Source organism: Callithrix jacchus, chromosome 3 (assembly GCF_049354715.1).
Source record: "Callithrix jacchus isolate 240 chromosome 3, calJac240_pri, whole genome shotgun sequence".
NCBI classification, from domain to species: Eukaryota; Metazoa; Chordata; class Mammalia; order Primates; family Cebidae; genus Callithrix; species Callithrix jacchus.
Genome location: NC_133504.1, coordinates 124,428,522 through 124,443,937, shown reverse-complemented (window position 1 = coordinate 124,443,937; position 15,416 = coordinate 124,428,522). Strand labels below are relative to the sequence as shown.

The 15,416-nt window shown below is 37.9% G+C and overlaps 1 protein-coding gene across 3 annotated transcripts in view; it reads right to left on the bottom strand.

Annotated features, from left to right (window-relative positions):
* Positions 1-15,416, bottom strand: part of RASSF6 (Ras association domain family member 6) — a 54,697-nt gene that overhangs the window by 38,897 nt on the left and 384 nt on the right. For all 3 annotated transcript variants that reach the window (XM_002745734.7, XM_017970495.4, XM_017970494.4), the window contains exon 2: positions 6,769-6,867. In XM_002745734.7, the coding sequence (XP_002745780.4) occupies positions 6,769-6,833 (65 nt within the window). In that variant the 5' untranslated portion in view covers positions 6,834-6,867. The remainder of the gene's footprint in view (positions 1-6,768; positions 6,868-15,416) is intronic.

Here is a 15,416-nt window from a genome sequence, read left to right as displayed (position 1 = left end):
GTTGGTCTTGAACTCCTGACCTCAGGTGATCTGCCCACCTCAGCCTCCCAAAGTGCTGGGATTAGAGGTGTGAACTATCTCACTGGGCCAAAACTGTATATTTTTAGAAAATAACTATGAAATATTAAAGTTAAGCATATTAAACATTACATTAAATATGTAAAGATAATAAAGTGATTATTTGCTAGGAATTAAGGTTGTGATTTTTATTTCATATGTTGTAATTCTGTATACCTTATAGATTATTTTTTATTTTTGAGGTGGAGTTTTGCTCTTGTTGCTCAGGCTGGAGTGCAATGGCATGATCTGAGCTCACTGCAACCTCCATCTCATGAGTTCAAGTGATTCTCCTGCCTCAGCCTCCTGAGTAGCTGGGATTACAAGTGCCTGACATCATTCCCAGCTAATTTTTTTTTTTTTTTTTTGTATTTTTAGTAGAGATAAGGTTTCACATGTTGGCCAGGCTGGTCTCGAACTCCTGACCTCAGGTGATCCACCTGTCTTGTCCTCCTAAAGTGCTGGGATTACAGGTATGAGCCACTGTGCCTGGCCTGTAAATTCTGTATAAGAAATGTGTGATACTTTCATGATATTTTGTAGGTTCATAAAAATTTAATATATACTCTTGTGTGTTTTTGGAAAGATGGACAGGAAATATGAGGACACAGAAAAGAACTTAATAAAGCCTTCTCATGAAGCCATTTGCCAAGATGGATCATCATTCCATATTACTGATGTCTGCAGACAGAAGCAGAATTCTCCAAACACACTTTATCCTTTATTTCTGTCCATTTGAATCCTAGAATTAAAATGACAAACTTTGGCTCCTCTTTCATAAACAGCCATGGTTCCAGATCTTTTGGCTTTTGGCCTCCTCTCCTGGTTCAAATGATGAAGAAAGAATGCTTTTCAATCTTTGCATAGAGACCCTCGTCAGCTAGCAAAGTAGGTTATTCACATTTCCATTGCAAATGAAGGGATTGAGTTCCAAAGTCTGGAAACTGAGAAATTTGCAGAGAGGTAGGCTAACCTGACTGAAGTAAAAATGCAAACTCTAAATTATCAGAAAGCTATGAATTCTGTCTCACTCTTCCAACTTCAAATACCTGAGGAGTTTTCCCTTTTTTTCTGCAGCCTTGCCAACAAAAGTCAAAAGTTATTTTTTGACTTTTTGACAAAAGCCATTCTGACTGGTGTGAGATGGTATCTCACTGTGGTTTTGACTTGCATTGCTCTGATTAGTGACAATGAACATTCTTTTGTGTTTGTTGGCTGCTTGTATGTCTTCTTTTGAGAAGTGTCTGTCCATGTCTTTTGCCCACATACACACTGTTGGTGGGAATGTAAATTAGTCCAGTGACTGTGGAAAGCAGTTTGGAGATTTCTCAAAGGTCTAAAAATTGAACGACCTTTCAACCTAATAATCCCTTTACTGGGATTATTACCCAAAGGAAAATAAATCATTCTACCAAAAAGACATATGCACCCCTATGTTTATTACAACGCTATTCACAGTAGCAAAGACACGGAATCAACCCAGGTGCCCATCAGTGCTGGATTGGATAAGGACAAGGTGGTATATATACACCAGAGAATACTCTGCAGCCATGAAAATGAGCAAAATTGTGTCCTTTGCAGCAATACGGGTGCAGCTGGGGCTATTATCCTAAGTGAACTGATAGAGAAACAGAAAAGCAAATATTGCATGTTCTCACTTATAAGTGAGTACACTGGACACAAAGATGGAAGCAACAGGCACTGGGGACCACTGGAAGCAAGAGAGAGGGAAGGGAGCAAGGACTGAAGAGCTATCTATTGGGTACTATGCTCAGTCCTGGAATGATGGATTCATCTATACCCCAAACCTCAGCATCCTGCAAGACAGAGAGGAGGGAATGGAGCAATTAGGCTAGTTCTTAGCTCATATTTGGGTCTTGCTTTGCATTTGTCCATGGGCTAGCCTTTTATGTCTTGTTTTTCTGAGACAAGCCTTATAGCTCTTTTTTTTTAAGGGAGTTGGAAAAGTAAACACAGGTGTGCCACACAACGCCAATCATTATGGGAGCAGATGCAAGCTTGCTGTAAAATCACACCTTTGTGTACGAAGAGCTAGGGACTTTTGTGCTTATTGAGAATGACTACCTTGACTTCATAGCCTGATGCCCCTTGCTTCCTTGGGAGGAAGAATCTATCGATCCTATTTAATGAAGTCTTTCATTTATTATACTGATAGGCCTTTTGGCTCCCTGGATGTTTGGGATTGTTACTAGAGGGTCTGAAACACAGCAGGGGGCCAGTGATTCTCAGGGTCATCAATATGAGCATGAGCCTGAAAATGGGAGCTTTCCTGACACACAGGCTCTTACACTCGCTGGCTGTGACTTTATTTTTCAGTAATGCTGCCATGACTTTCTCCACTGGCTATCTTTACATTCAACAAAAAATAATAAGCAAACTCCTTGCTGCTATTCTGGACATCCTCCAAACATTTTCCACACTAAATCCAGAGTATGTAGAATGTATCTAATCATATCATCTGCTTTGTTAACATACTTAAATGTCTTTCCATTGCTCTTGGGATAAAACCCCCACATCCTTATGGCAGGTTAAGTCCTGTTTGGTCTCTCTCCTGCCTTCCTCTTCAGCCTCCCTTCAAGAGACATTTTCACCGTGTCCTGCACCCCAGCACCCTGGGCACCTTTCACTCATTGAAACTCTGCTCCATGGCCATAAGGATTTCTGGCAGATTTCTGTGTCAGGAATGCTCTCCCACCCACTCCCCTGAACTTTCATAGCTTCCTCCTCACTCAGATCTCTGTACAAACACTGTTTCTAGGGAGAAGACTTCTTGGAGCTCTTGTTTATACTAGGGCTTTAAACTGGGTTCCTTGGCTCAGAACACATGTCAGTTTGTTTCATGTCTTTAGATCTCTGTGGACCTAAAAGTGTGATCCCCTAGACTAGCAGCATCTTTACCACCTGGAAACTTAGACATGCAAATATTCACCACACCCTATAACTCCTGAATCAGAAACTCTGGGGATGGGGCCTAGCAATCTTTCTTTTAAAGAAACCTCCAGGTGGTTCTGATAAAGGGTCAGGTGTGAGCTATAGCTTCAGATTTCAAGCTTCATAAGAGCAGGACAGCTTCACCCACTCCCCTCCCCTCCCCTTCCCTCCCCTCCTCTCTTCTCGTTTACCTCCTGGTATGCTCTCAAAAGTTATTTGTTTAGGGAATACAGAATAGAAAATTCACACATCCAGAAATTCAAGTAAATTCCATATGTGTAATATATTTCTGGAGTCTTTGAATTTTGACTTGATTGGACTTTCTATGAGAAAATTTTTAATATATTTTGGGCAGACAAATGATCTCATTGTTTTTAAACCTCCTTAATTGCTAAAATAGGTAACTGCAAAGTAGGTAAATTTTACTAGGAATACAGATTATTAAGTCATATTGATAAGCTCAATGACTGCCGACAATATATGCTTATTGAAAATGTCAGTATATAAAAATCTTAAGGAGTGTCCTTCTTCCACATATCTCATGATGATGTTATTGACCTTTTTGTGACATTATAACAGATGTGATAACCAGTTTCTCGCGATAATTTCTTTTTATTTCACTGGGTCATCAAACATGAATAATGTGAATTTTTAAAAACAACCCCCATGTGGCAAAAATTCTAATTTTTTAAAGTAGATGCTCCTAAATATGTGGTTAAAATCTTTTGTCTCTGGGCTTATTTTAAAATTCTAACTCCTTATACAAATGCATCAGGACAGGCTCTTCTATACTTTAATTAAAGACAGGTATTCAACATTCTTCAGGATAATGATGCCCTCTTCTTAGAAACTTACCTTCAGGACTCACTAGGGCAGGCAGTGTTTGCTCCTATTCCTTTGATCAGGAGAAGACCCTGTACATGAAACCTGGGCAAACATTGCCTTCTGGCTCTACTGGCCAGGTAGGAGGCAGCCTCTGGAACACTGGCTCTTTGTGTTTGATTTGTGCTTAGAGATGCAGGTGGCTGGTTCTTTTGTTTCAACAAAGGTTGCCGGCCAACATGCTTGGAAAAAGAAACTGTTTTGAATAATACGCTTTCTGCTAAAATTTATTACATCATGCTAATTAAACTTATTTACTAAGGACAGGAATGTACACGTGCCTTTTGAGCTGCTGTTAGAAGAGGCATAGGCCATAAGGTTTATATTAGGTTTCTAAGTAGCAGAAAAAGTCTGATAGGTTCTGAGAGTGAAATCTGATCTGCATTCTAAAACTGGATTTAAACTTCTCCATTAATTTGTTTGTTTTTAAAAAAATGCATAGTTAGCATTTATTCACCTCTAAAGTGCTCAGATTTCAACCTATCACCTATAGTGAAAACACTTGGAAGTAACCATAACAAATCTTTTTTTCCACCCAGCACACTATGTGAAGTAGCAAGCAATGATGACTCCAGGCAATAAAACAGCAACTAGAAGCTTAGTCATTCGAGCACAAAGCTAACCTATGCCAGGGAAATTTCTAAACTCAGAGAATTCTCATCCAGTAGTTGGATACAAATGTTCTGTTGCCTTCTATGCTATTATTAATATCAGGACCTCTTATTTTACTGATCATGTGTAATCCTCATGAAATTTGCTGAAACCAAAATTTTGATTATGAAGACTCTGTTTTACTGTTAATTTCCATTCTTTCCATGTATTTCTCTTCAGGAAAACGAAAATACCTCAATAAATCGCTACAACGATACCTAGTACAGAGAGGGAGCTAAAAAGTTACTTGTCAAGTGAATAAATGAGTAGGGGTGTTTGCCAGATTTGTGGCATGCTGGATATCGCAGTTGGTCAGTGGCATTGTTATAATTTCTGGTGACAGCCTGGCAGAGATTTCCCCCAGCTCCAGGAATTTCGTTTATGTTAGGTCCGAAATTCTCAGAATTTAATCCTTTCCTACTCTGAGCATTTGTTTTCAGACTTCAGTATGCATCAGAATCACATGATTAGTTCTGGGGTGAAGCCCAGGGTCTAGACTCTGAACAGGCATCTGATTCAGAAGCAGGAGGTCCGTGGACCCCATTTTTGAGAAATGCTTCTCATTCACTCTCAAATGAAATGTGTCCAGGACTGAACTCCGGATCCTCATCTGCAAACCTGCTCCTCCTGTAGCTCCTGTTTCTCCTCATGATTACAGAAAATGTTAACCCCATTTTTCTAGATCAAAATCTTTAGAATTAATCTTGGTTATTCCCTTTCTTTTATAATACCTATGTCTAACCCTTCAGGAAATCCTATTTATCTGTCTTCAAAATATATCCAGAATCTGATCATTGTTTCTCTACCTCTACTGCTGCCACCTTGGTTCAAGCCACCTTCATCTCCACCATGGACTGTCAGCTCCTTGGTAGCTTCTCTGTTTCCACTGTTGTCCCCCCTTCACTCTGTTCTTAACAGAGCAGCCAGATGATACTGTCACTCAATATCCTTCCACAGCTTCTCATCTTATTTAATGGGAAAGACCAAGCCTCATAATGGCCTATCAAACCCTACATGCTCTGACTCCATCTGGCCTCATCTACTGTCTTTCCACTTTTGTTTCCCCACACCATTCTCTCTGACCCTTACAAATTTGCAACTGCCTTAGGGCCATGGAGTTGCTCTCCTCCTTGCCCCTGGAAAACCTACGGTACTTGCATGGCTTGCTTTCTTCCTTTTTGCAGGCTTTTCCTCCAGTGGTTCCTCCTCACTAAGGAAGGAACTAGGTTATATGAAATCAGAACTTTTTCTGCTATCTCCAGCACTCTTTACTCCATTTCCTCAGCATTTACCTTATGCATTGACTATATCCAACTTTACGATATAACTCCATGAGAGTAAAGGTTTTGTTTGCTTCACTGCTGAATGCTCAGGGTCCAGAAGAACACCTGTTCTCAGTGAGCAATGAATAAGTGTTTGAGGAATGAATCTGAATCCTTCACCCTTTGGGTCATATCTTTTCCCCATGGCTTATCTTCATCCTTAGCTTCCAGCTGTGGTTTTATTTTAGTCTTTGAACATATTTGTTGCCTTCACTTTCCTACTGCTCACCCTGGATTATTCACTTCCCCTTCTCTCTATCATTTGTTTGGCTTCATTCATTTTTCCACCCCCCGTAAAATTTGTTTCAGTACCACTTGTTTTTTTCACGATTTCATCTCCTCTCAGCCCCCAGCCTCTGCTATAGCTTGGCCAGTTTCAGTTTTCATCTTGCAGCTTTTAAGCCCCTACTCTATTTCTCCCAAAGCAATATGAGATGCTGTTTGTTGTATATTAGAAAACAGTTGTGGATGTTGGCCATATATTGCATAATCTAATGTCAAGAGGAAACCAGTAAAAATAGTGTCATGTGGAGCAAGAGAGGGAGAGGTTAGGACAGGATATAATGTATTGGGCTCTGGGGTTAATTCTTTAGAACTATCTTTTATGAGAAGCCTTAGATCTTCACTTAATACTGCTCTTCAGTATTATCCCAACTATTAAAACAGAAATGTCACTTTTAATAAAATTAAACCACTGGTGAATAAAATATTAGTGATTGTTCCATGACAGAGTAAATTAGGCAGTCTTTAGAAACATATTTTTTCAACTTCGTATCCAGTATCTCTATTGATGATTCATATTATTGATCTTGTTGATCATATATCATGCTTAGAAAACTTTGAGTGGTATATTACACAAATAACTGGTGACTAGGATAACTTAGGATATAAGGTGTGTGTTTACCTGGTTATGAATGTCCTCTCATTGATGAAGATCCAAGAGTGGTACTGGTGAGCCATCATAGCCATCTTTCTCTCCTTTTTGCGATTGTCTGAGGATACCCTAAACATGAGAATAATATTAATAATTTGTCCCTATAATGCATTCATAAATTAGTTTCTCATTTAAGTTGAGTGTTTTGTTGTATCAATATAAGAATATTTTAGAAAGTTTTTAAGTAGTATGTCATATGTGAGCAAAAAGGCAGAAAAATGTATTATGTAAATGAAAAACCACAGAAGCAGTAACTCAAGACAAGCATGGATTGAACAGTTTGGTAAGTCTGTTTCAGATATATTTCTAATAAGACAAATATGACTCATTGATTTGGATAATTCTGTATAAGGGGTCATTTTCCTTCTATTGCAATAACTCACCCAAACTGGTTGAACCTTGCCCCAGTCAGCAGAACACAACTGTAATTCTAGGCAGCTAAAATCAAGCTCTGACTTGAAGAGTTGATTAGGTAAGATGTAATATTCTTCAAGTCTCCTTCAGGCTCTGGAAACTGTGGTCAGATGTGAATAATCTCCTCCTTTATATGTTCATATAAATGGTATTAGGGTGTGACCAGAGATGTAAAGTATAATATTTTCTGGTCATTCCATTTTGCAGAAATTGAATATTCAGTTATCATAGCTCCAGGCCTATAAGATTTTAGGAGAGATGGCCAGAATAAAAAGATGGGCAAGAGTGAGTTCAGTTCTCCTTTTAAAAAAATAAAAAGGCATGTGTGGTGGGGAGTGGATTTCCTCCTTTTTCTTTTAGATCAGGTTGTTTGGGTTGGGTAAGATGGATAAAAATTAGAAAAGTTTATGTCCCAACTCTTCAGAATGCCAGGAAAAAAACCAGGAAACCTATCCGGCTGCTCTCAAAAAATCCCTGATGCATCTTTTTCCTTGTAGAATGTTGTCAAACTCACTATGCACTTTGTTACAGCTTTCAGGCTGAATGCTTGGCGGGAGTCTCATTTTAAACTTTTACCATTCTGATCATCACATCACCTTTTTGGTCACAAACCATCCTGATATCTTTCTTAATAAATACAATCCAAGTCCCTTAACCTGACTTTCAGGCTTTCTTCAATTCCACCCAAACCTACCTCTCCAAGCTCCAAATTGAAACATTCCTTCACATCAGGCCTTATAATCTAATGAAATTCCATGCCGTTGAGACTCTTCTCACGTATTCCCCTGGCAGCAGAGGGCCCTCTTCACTGCAGGTTCAGATGTCTATCTGGTCCTTTTTAGTCCCCAGTGGGACATCTTTAAGTCACCCCATGGCCTTTGAATTCACACTGTTGTCATCATTCTGCTTTCTACCTTGTATTGTCATTATTGATTTATACTTTCCTTCCTTTTCTATTGCTATCTTCTTGCTCAAAGAATGGTGCTTCTCTAGTTGGAAATGGCATCCTCTGATAGCACATCATTGGCAGAAGTCTGTCTTATGCAGGACACCTGGAGGACTCATGTCAGAGACACAGAAGCTTAGTCACCAGGCAAAGTAACTCTATAGGTTAGAAGCCACGTGGATATTTTATGCTGCCCTGGGGACACACACACAATATGCTCCATGAGCCCAACAAATCCCAAATCCCGGTTACTCATTCACAGAACTTGGTCTGGGCTATTTGGTTATACAGGTAACACAGGTTACTCCAGCTTCCAAAAGTTGAGTTTTGCCCCTGAATTTTGTCATTCTAGTAACCCCCCAAAAGGGTTATTAACATCCCCTACTGAGATCCCCCAGTAATGACCTTGGGGCCCGAACCCTTCCTTCTTCCTCATGGATCTAGATTGTTTGCCATATATTCCTTTAATTTAGCCCTACCTCCACCTCTCCACCCATGTTCCAAGAGCCTATACCTTGCCAAATAGTTCACTTTCTCTCCTAATTTCTCTGCCTCTTAGCAACATTTGACAAGATTGATTTTCCTCCTTTTAAAACACTTTCCTCTTGATGCTTTTGAGACAAACCATGAAGAACAATCACCTTCCTCTAATTTCCTGCTATCTCACAGGCCTCAACACTAGTCTCTGTTGCTGACTCCTCCTTTATATGAGCACTACAACCTGGCTTGTTTGAGTCATCTATTCTCAGCCATCCTTTCTTCTCTGCCTAGTCATTCTTCTGGGTAATCTAATCCATCTCCAGCCCAGCATCTCTGCTGAGCCTCAGATGCACGTCACCACCTACCTAATCTCTACTTAGATGTGTTCCAGGCATCTCAATATCTACATGGCTGAAACAGAACCACTGACTTTCCCCCATGCTCTAGAATTTCATTCTCCAGAATTCTTTGCCATCTAAGCATCAAAACTAATACTTTGTCTCGTTTTTTTCCTCTTTCACCATAAGCCGAGTTCAATCCAAAACTAAGCCCTATTCACTGTACCACTAACACAATCCAAATTTGAAAGCTTTGCTTTCTACTGCTACAACCCTAAGCAAAGCCACCATCATCTCTTTCCCGGATTATTGCATCAGCCCCCTAAATGGCTTCCCTCTGTTATGGTCTGAATGTTTGTGTTCCCACAAAACTTACATGTTAAAGCTTAATCCCCAATGCAATAGTATTAAGCGCTGAGGACTTTAGGAGGTGATTAGGTCTTGATGGTGGAGACTGCATGAATATGATTAGTGCCTTTATAAAAGAGACTCCAGAGAGCTGCCTGGACCCTTCCACCATGTGAGAGCATAACAAGAAGGCCATCTAAGAACCAGACAGCTTGCTCCCCTCACCAGAAACTGGGGATATTTGGAAGTGAAGAACCACTGATAGTAGCTTCTTAAAATCGCAAAGTGAAAATTGGCAGCGATGGACTGCAAAGTCATTGCAGTGGCTTTCCAACTTGCTCACTCTTTATTTGCATTCATAAGAAATAACCAAAGATATCATTAAAGAGGGAAAATAATTGCAATGTAATTATAGCAGCAAACTTTTAATCTATACTGAAGTAACTCATAGCCAGCTTCAGAAGTCTTCGGAAGATATGATGAAATGGTTTCCAAGGCTCTTACATTATTCTCTGAGTTTAGGAAGGAAGACAGTTGAATAGAATTTAATGTAAGAAAATAAAAACAGGATAAAATTTTCATTTATAGGCAGCATATAATATTTGAGTAAGAAATAATATTGATCGTGTCTGATCTAAAAATTAGCTAAATAAAATATTCAAACAGTTTAAATATCTGAAAGGTAAGAACATGATTTGGGAAAAGTCCCTTTGTTAGTATTCATAGTGAAGAGAAATGCAAAAGTTAGCTGGGTGTGGTGGCACATACTTGTAATCCCAGCTACTTGGGAGTCTGAGGAATGCGACTCGCTTAAACCTGGAAACGGATGTTGCGGTGAGCCGAGATTGCGCCACTGCACTCCAGCATGAGCAATAGAGTGAGACTGTCTCAAAACAGCAGCAGCAGCAGCAGAGGCAACAACAACAACAATAAAAAAAAAAAAAAAAAAAAAAAAAGAAAAGAAAAAATGAACAAAACAAACAAACACATTGAAGAGAGGCATAGATCGATGTATTCAAATAGTCTCTCATCCTCATTTTCCCATTCCCATTTACCATGATTCATAGCAAATTAAAAACTGCTAGGGCTCTTGTAAAAATCTTCTAAATTAGACTTGGTAGATGTGAGCATCTGAGCAAGTTTTCTCAAAGACTTAAGAGGAGAATAACAGAGAAGTCATGAATAGCAAAGAGGGAGAGAATTTATGAAGAAAGAAAAAATTACCGGTCTAGAAGCCTGGTGGTCTTATTTGGGATGCTCACAGTTATTTTGGTAGAGTGTAAAACACTACAACTTGAGGAGGAAGATGGTTGTTACAAATCTATGTAGACCCTTAGGCCGGAGATTATTGACTTAGATTGTGCGTAAAGTAAGATCACTTATTTAATAAGTTTGGTTATTTGCTTTTTCATTTTGTCCAGAAACAATGGAGCTGGAGAGACAGGGAATTAGATAGGTCAGCAATTAAGTCCTGGAAAAATAAACAGCACTGGAAGTACTAGGAGAGGTAGAATTGGTCAGAGCAGGTCAATGAGATCTAGAGCCTGAGGAGACAGTGTTGGAAAGCATCAACGTTCCAGCAATGCTGAGACCTGAGATCATTGGAAGCATCCGTGGTTCACCACCCCCTGCTCTGCATTCCTGCCTGGATGTGGGCTTGCCAGGACTTACCAGTTACCTTGTGACCAAAATGAGGCCAGAGGACAGGAAGTAAATTCTAGTGCAAATTAAATCAAATGGGTCAGTCATTTAAAGTAATTTCCTGTTACCCAAGCATGGGTTAATTAAACGGTTATGTGTCTAAAAGTGGAAAATTTGGTTCACTCGTTTGTATATTGAACAAATATTTCATGAGTTCCTTCTCTGCACCTGCTACCGTGCTAGGCACAGAAAATATAGCCTGTATCTATATCTGTAGGCTCTTATTTCTGAAGCCATAAGGTGCACAAAATGTCACAATACTTATGATTTTACAAGGATAATTATATAACTTTGTATATATTATATATACAATTATATATTATATATAACATATATATATACACATATATATATAACTTCCCTATAGTTAGCACCTGTATAAATATGCATATATACAGTGTGCTGTATATACAGTGTGTATGTATATGTATATATACACATTGTATATATACATTTCTTTTTTTAGAGACCTAGATACTGAATGGAATTATAGATGCTTTGTGTGTGTGTATATATATATATTACAAATACACGGTGTATGTAATATATAATAAATACAGGTGCCAACTTCCCTGTATTTCCCAGCCAAAGACAATTGCTCTTGCTTCTGCACTGTCACAGGACATTTTCTGTAGCTCTCTAATTACTTACTGCTTTCTCTCTCTAACCATATTTTATTTTAGTTAATTCGACTTCTAGATTCTTTAGTACAGAATTATTGCTATTTCATTTTTGTTTCTTCTAAAGTGAGTGAATATATGCAGGCATATAGATAAAACATACACAAAATATTGAATACATCCAACATACAGAGAGGTATATTATAATATTAATAAAATAAAGCTAAGAGATTATGAGTGATGATTATTATTTTTTATTTTGTATGTACTTTCTAAGTCATATACAAGGAATATATGTTACATCTTTCTCACCCACATCCCCAATAAAAGTTATTTAAAAAAGAACAGAAAGTATCACCCTAGAATAGCAAGTGTGTTTTCAAGACACACGGTGAGTCTTTTTAATAAAATATTGTTTCAGCTTGAAGAAGCATTAGAAAGTTACAATTATGTACTCATCTCCAAAATAAAGCTGTTTTCTCAAAGTTATGACCTGGAACTTTGGAGTAGAGAAGAGCAGAGTCATATGCAATTACATCAGTTCAAGAAAATGAAACAAAGCATCTATAATTCCCTCCAGTATCTAGTTCTCTAAAAAAAGGAAGAGCTAACAGAGTGGTGGTTTCTGGGAAACATTGGGCTTCATATTTTTTCTTAAAATGTGCTTTATGTGCAGAGAAAAGTAAAAGTAAAAGCGTATACAAACTATCACTTAATTAAGCGATATTGGTTGCAGTCCACAATTGTTGGTTTTGAGCTAAAAATAATGTATTACAATCCTTGAATCTAAGAGAGGACTAAACAGGATATGGATCAAACACCCTTCTATGTGAGCATGCCACTGCCCTCAGTTCAAGTGGAATATAATTGGAAATGTCAAACCTTTACTATTCTGTTGCAAATTTGCGTGGTACCAATGCCATGCATTTTATTCTGCTCAAGGTGCCCTCAGGGAGCTAAAGAAAGCAGAAACAGTAGGAGAAACAAATTTGTATTAAGGCACTTAAAGCATCTTGCTACCACTGGGTCTGGGAGTTGCTGCTTAGTCTGCCAGCAGCATCTTCTGGAATTACTGGTGTGGTAGAGCTGAAGAATTTTCTGCTTCACCTGAGCTTCCCAGGATAAATTCTAAGGTTGACTTCACAAAGATCATGATTCGTTTTTCCTGTTTGTCTACTGGCTGCAAAAGAATTGACACTCTCTACTCTTGAGCTCCTTTATTAGGCTCTGGGAGATGATGAGTTTTTCCTTTAACCATCTATGCTATTAAGATAACACCCTTGTTACTTAAATAGGACAACTCCTAGAACCAGTGGTATTAGTTAAGTTTGGTAGTTGAGATTATGTCATGAAAGTGAGGAAATCACTATCACTGATCATTTTAAATATATAAATTAATTTTTGCAACAGAATAACTAGCTTTAGCGTAAAGGGAGAATATTCAGAATTCCTTTCTCAGAGGTTGTAGTTTCAAATGGCCTATATTAAATATTTAAAAAATCTAAGCTTTTGTATGAAGCCTATCACTAGCAACTGTGAATCCTCCATCTACATTGTAATAAATGAATTGATATAAACAAATGGATGGTTCACATTGGGTTTCTATTTTAATTAAAAGTATAAGATGCTTCTTATTTCAGGAAATTAAAACCAGAGTCACGTATAGAACTTTTAATTGCATGCCCCAAATACATGTTACATACATATTACACTATGAATATAACTGGAAAAGTTAATTTTTTAAAAATAATTGCTGAGTTTCTCTCTGTCATTCTCTTCTTTCTTTCTCTCTCTGATTGACCAAAACACTTAATACTTTATAATAAAATGTTATGCACATTAGAAATAGTAGAAAATCTTTATAAAGTTTATATCTAAATCTATCTATCTAAACAGATTTTAACCAGTAAGACTTACACCAAATTATGTGATTAAATAGATTAATCTCAAATGAATTTCAAAAATGGTTAAGTAAATATATCACAATTGAGGCTACTATTTTTCATTCAGACATATGTCTATTAATAAATATAAAGGCAAATAACTTGGTTAAAGGATATATAACAACATGTAAAGTCAGCATAAAAGTATATTTCCTCTTTGAAAAACATTTATTGAATATTGAACTCTAACTTATTCTAAATCAGTTTGATTCTTTTGTAAGTTTTTATCTAAACTGTACTAAAAACGATCAGACCCCAGAGGACAATAAGGTAGCAAGCTTCAGTTAGGTTGGCTTTAGAATTCTATCCACAATTCTCCAGTCAATATCTAATTATAAGCACACTGGAGAATTTCAATTCTGTAATTTGAAAAAAGAATCCATTAAAACACAGATGATATTAACTTAGGGTATACTGCAAATGATTTGGTTGTTTTATTTAGTAAAATAACAAGATAAAAAATGACATCAATGGAAATAACTAGTCATAGATGCTAAGTTGTTGCCCTCAAGAAAATCAGCAACATTAATATCTAACAGCATTGACAAAAGTGCCCTTTCAGTAAAACTTTATAGTATAAAGTTACTTTCCTGTAATTCAAGCTTAAGAGATAGCAACTGACAAAACACAAGCATTGTTTTTTCATGTTTCTTGTCCATCAACACAAATAAAAGACATCACTTCAGTATAAACAATTCAATATGTGCTGAAATATAAGGACATGAATTATACGGTCTAAACTGATGAACATTATTCCAAAGCAGTCTCCTTTATAAAACTCAAATGGCATGAATTCCACAATATGAGATTCCGTGTTAACTCTCTTACTCTAAAATTCTATTTTCATTTTAGAAATGACAGATTAATATAAATATGAGTTTTTCAAAAGAAACATAATTGAGTAGCAAATATGTCTGAATTTGCCACCACATACTCTATCCGAAAAATGGAAAGAAGCCAGGTCATTTCGTTGCTACTCAGAGAGGTGATCCTAGCCTACCTGTCACCTGCTTGCCTGGACTGGACCCACTCCCTGGGAAGCAGTTCAATTCCAGCATCTTAATACATACTGTCTGGTCTCCCAAGTTCAGCTAGCCCTACCTGACAACGGCTCCTTTGGCAGAGCAGCTTATTCTTAATGCTAACAGGAGGTACCATTTACAGAACACTTGCTAAGGGTTCAGTTCCCACCAAAGAAAGCCCTATGTGGCAGATCCTTCCATGATGTTTGTATAGACAAACTTCTGAGGCTTAGGCTAAGAAACTAGCAAAGGGGCAAACTAACAAGTGACAAAGCCAAGCTTTGAACCTATCACCCTCCTGCTTCAGAATTCATATCCTTAACTCATGGACTCCTATTTAATTATTTATGATTTTCTTTTATTGTTTGGTGAGAGCTTATACTGAAAATTCAGTTGATTTTTTGGGGGCGGGGATGCTTTCTGTCACTTTGCAGAAACAAATGAAAGTTTAGCTGAACCCTCATTTAAGATCTTTCCAGTGTGATGATTCAACACAATATTCTAACCATAACAATACTCAGAGGAAGGGAGGGGGGTGTCATCCAGGACTCTAGTATCTTCGCATGAGTAAGCGCCAGGCAGAATTACAGGTAAAGGTCTTATTGAACTAAAGGGAGGAGGGGTTCTGTGGTCACATTTACCTCCAAGTCCTTCCGTGCACCCTTTCCCACCCGTCTCTCCCCTTTCCCCCTCCCACCCTAAAAGCTTACCTTGGTTAGGAAAGCATATTCTGAGAAAATCAAAAGGAAAAGTGATTTGCGGGACACATACATACACTCAACTTTGCTGCCTATGGATTCAGCTTT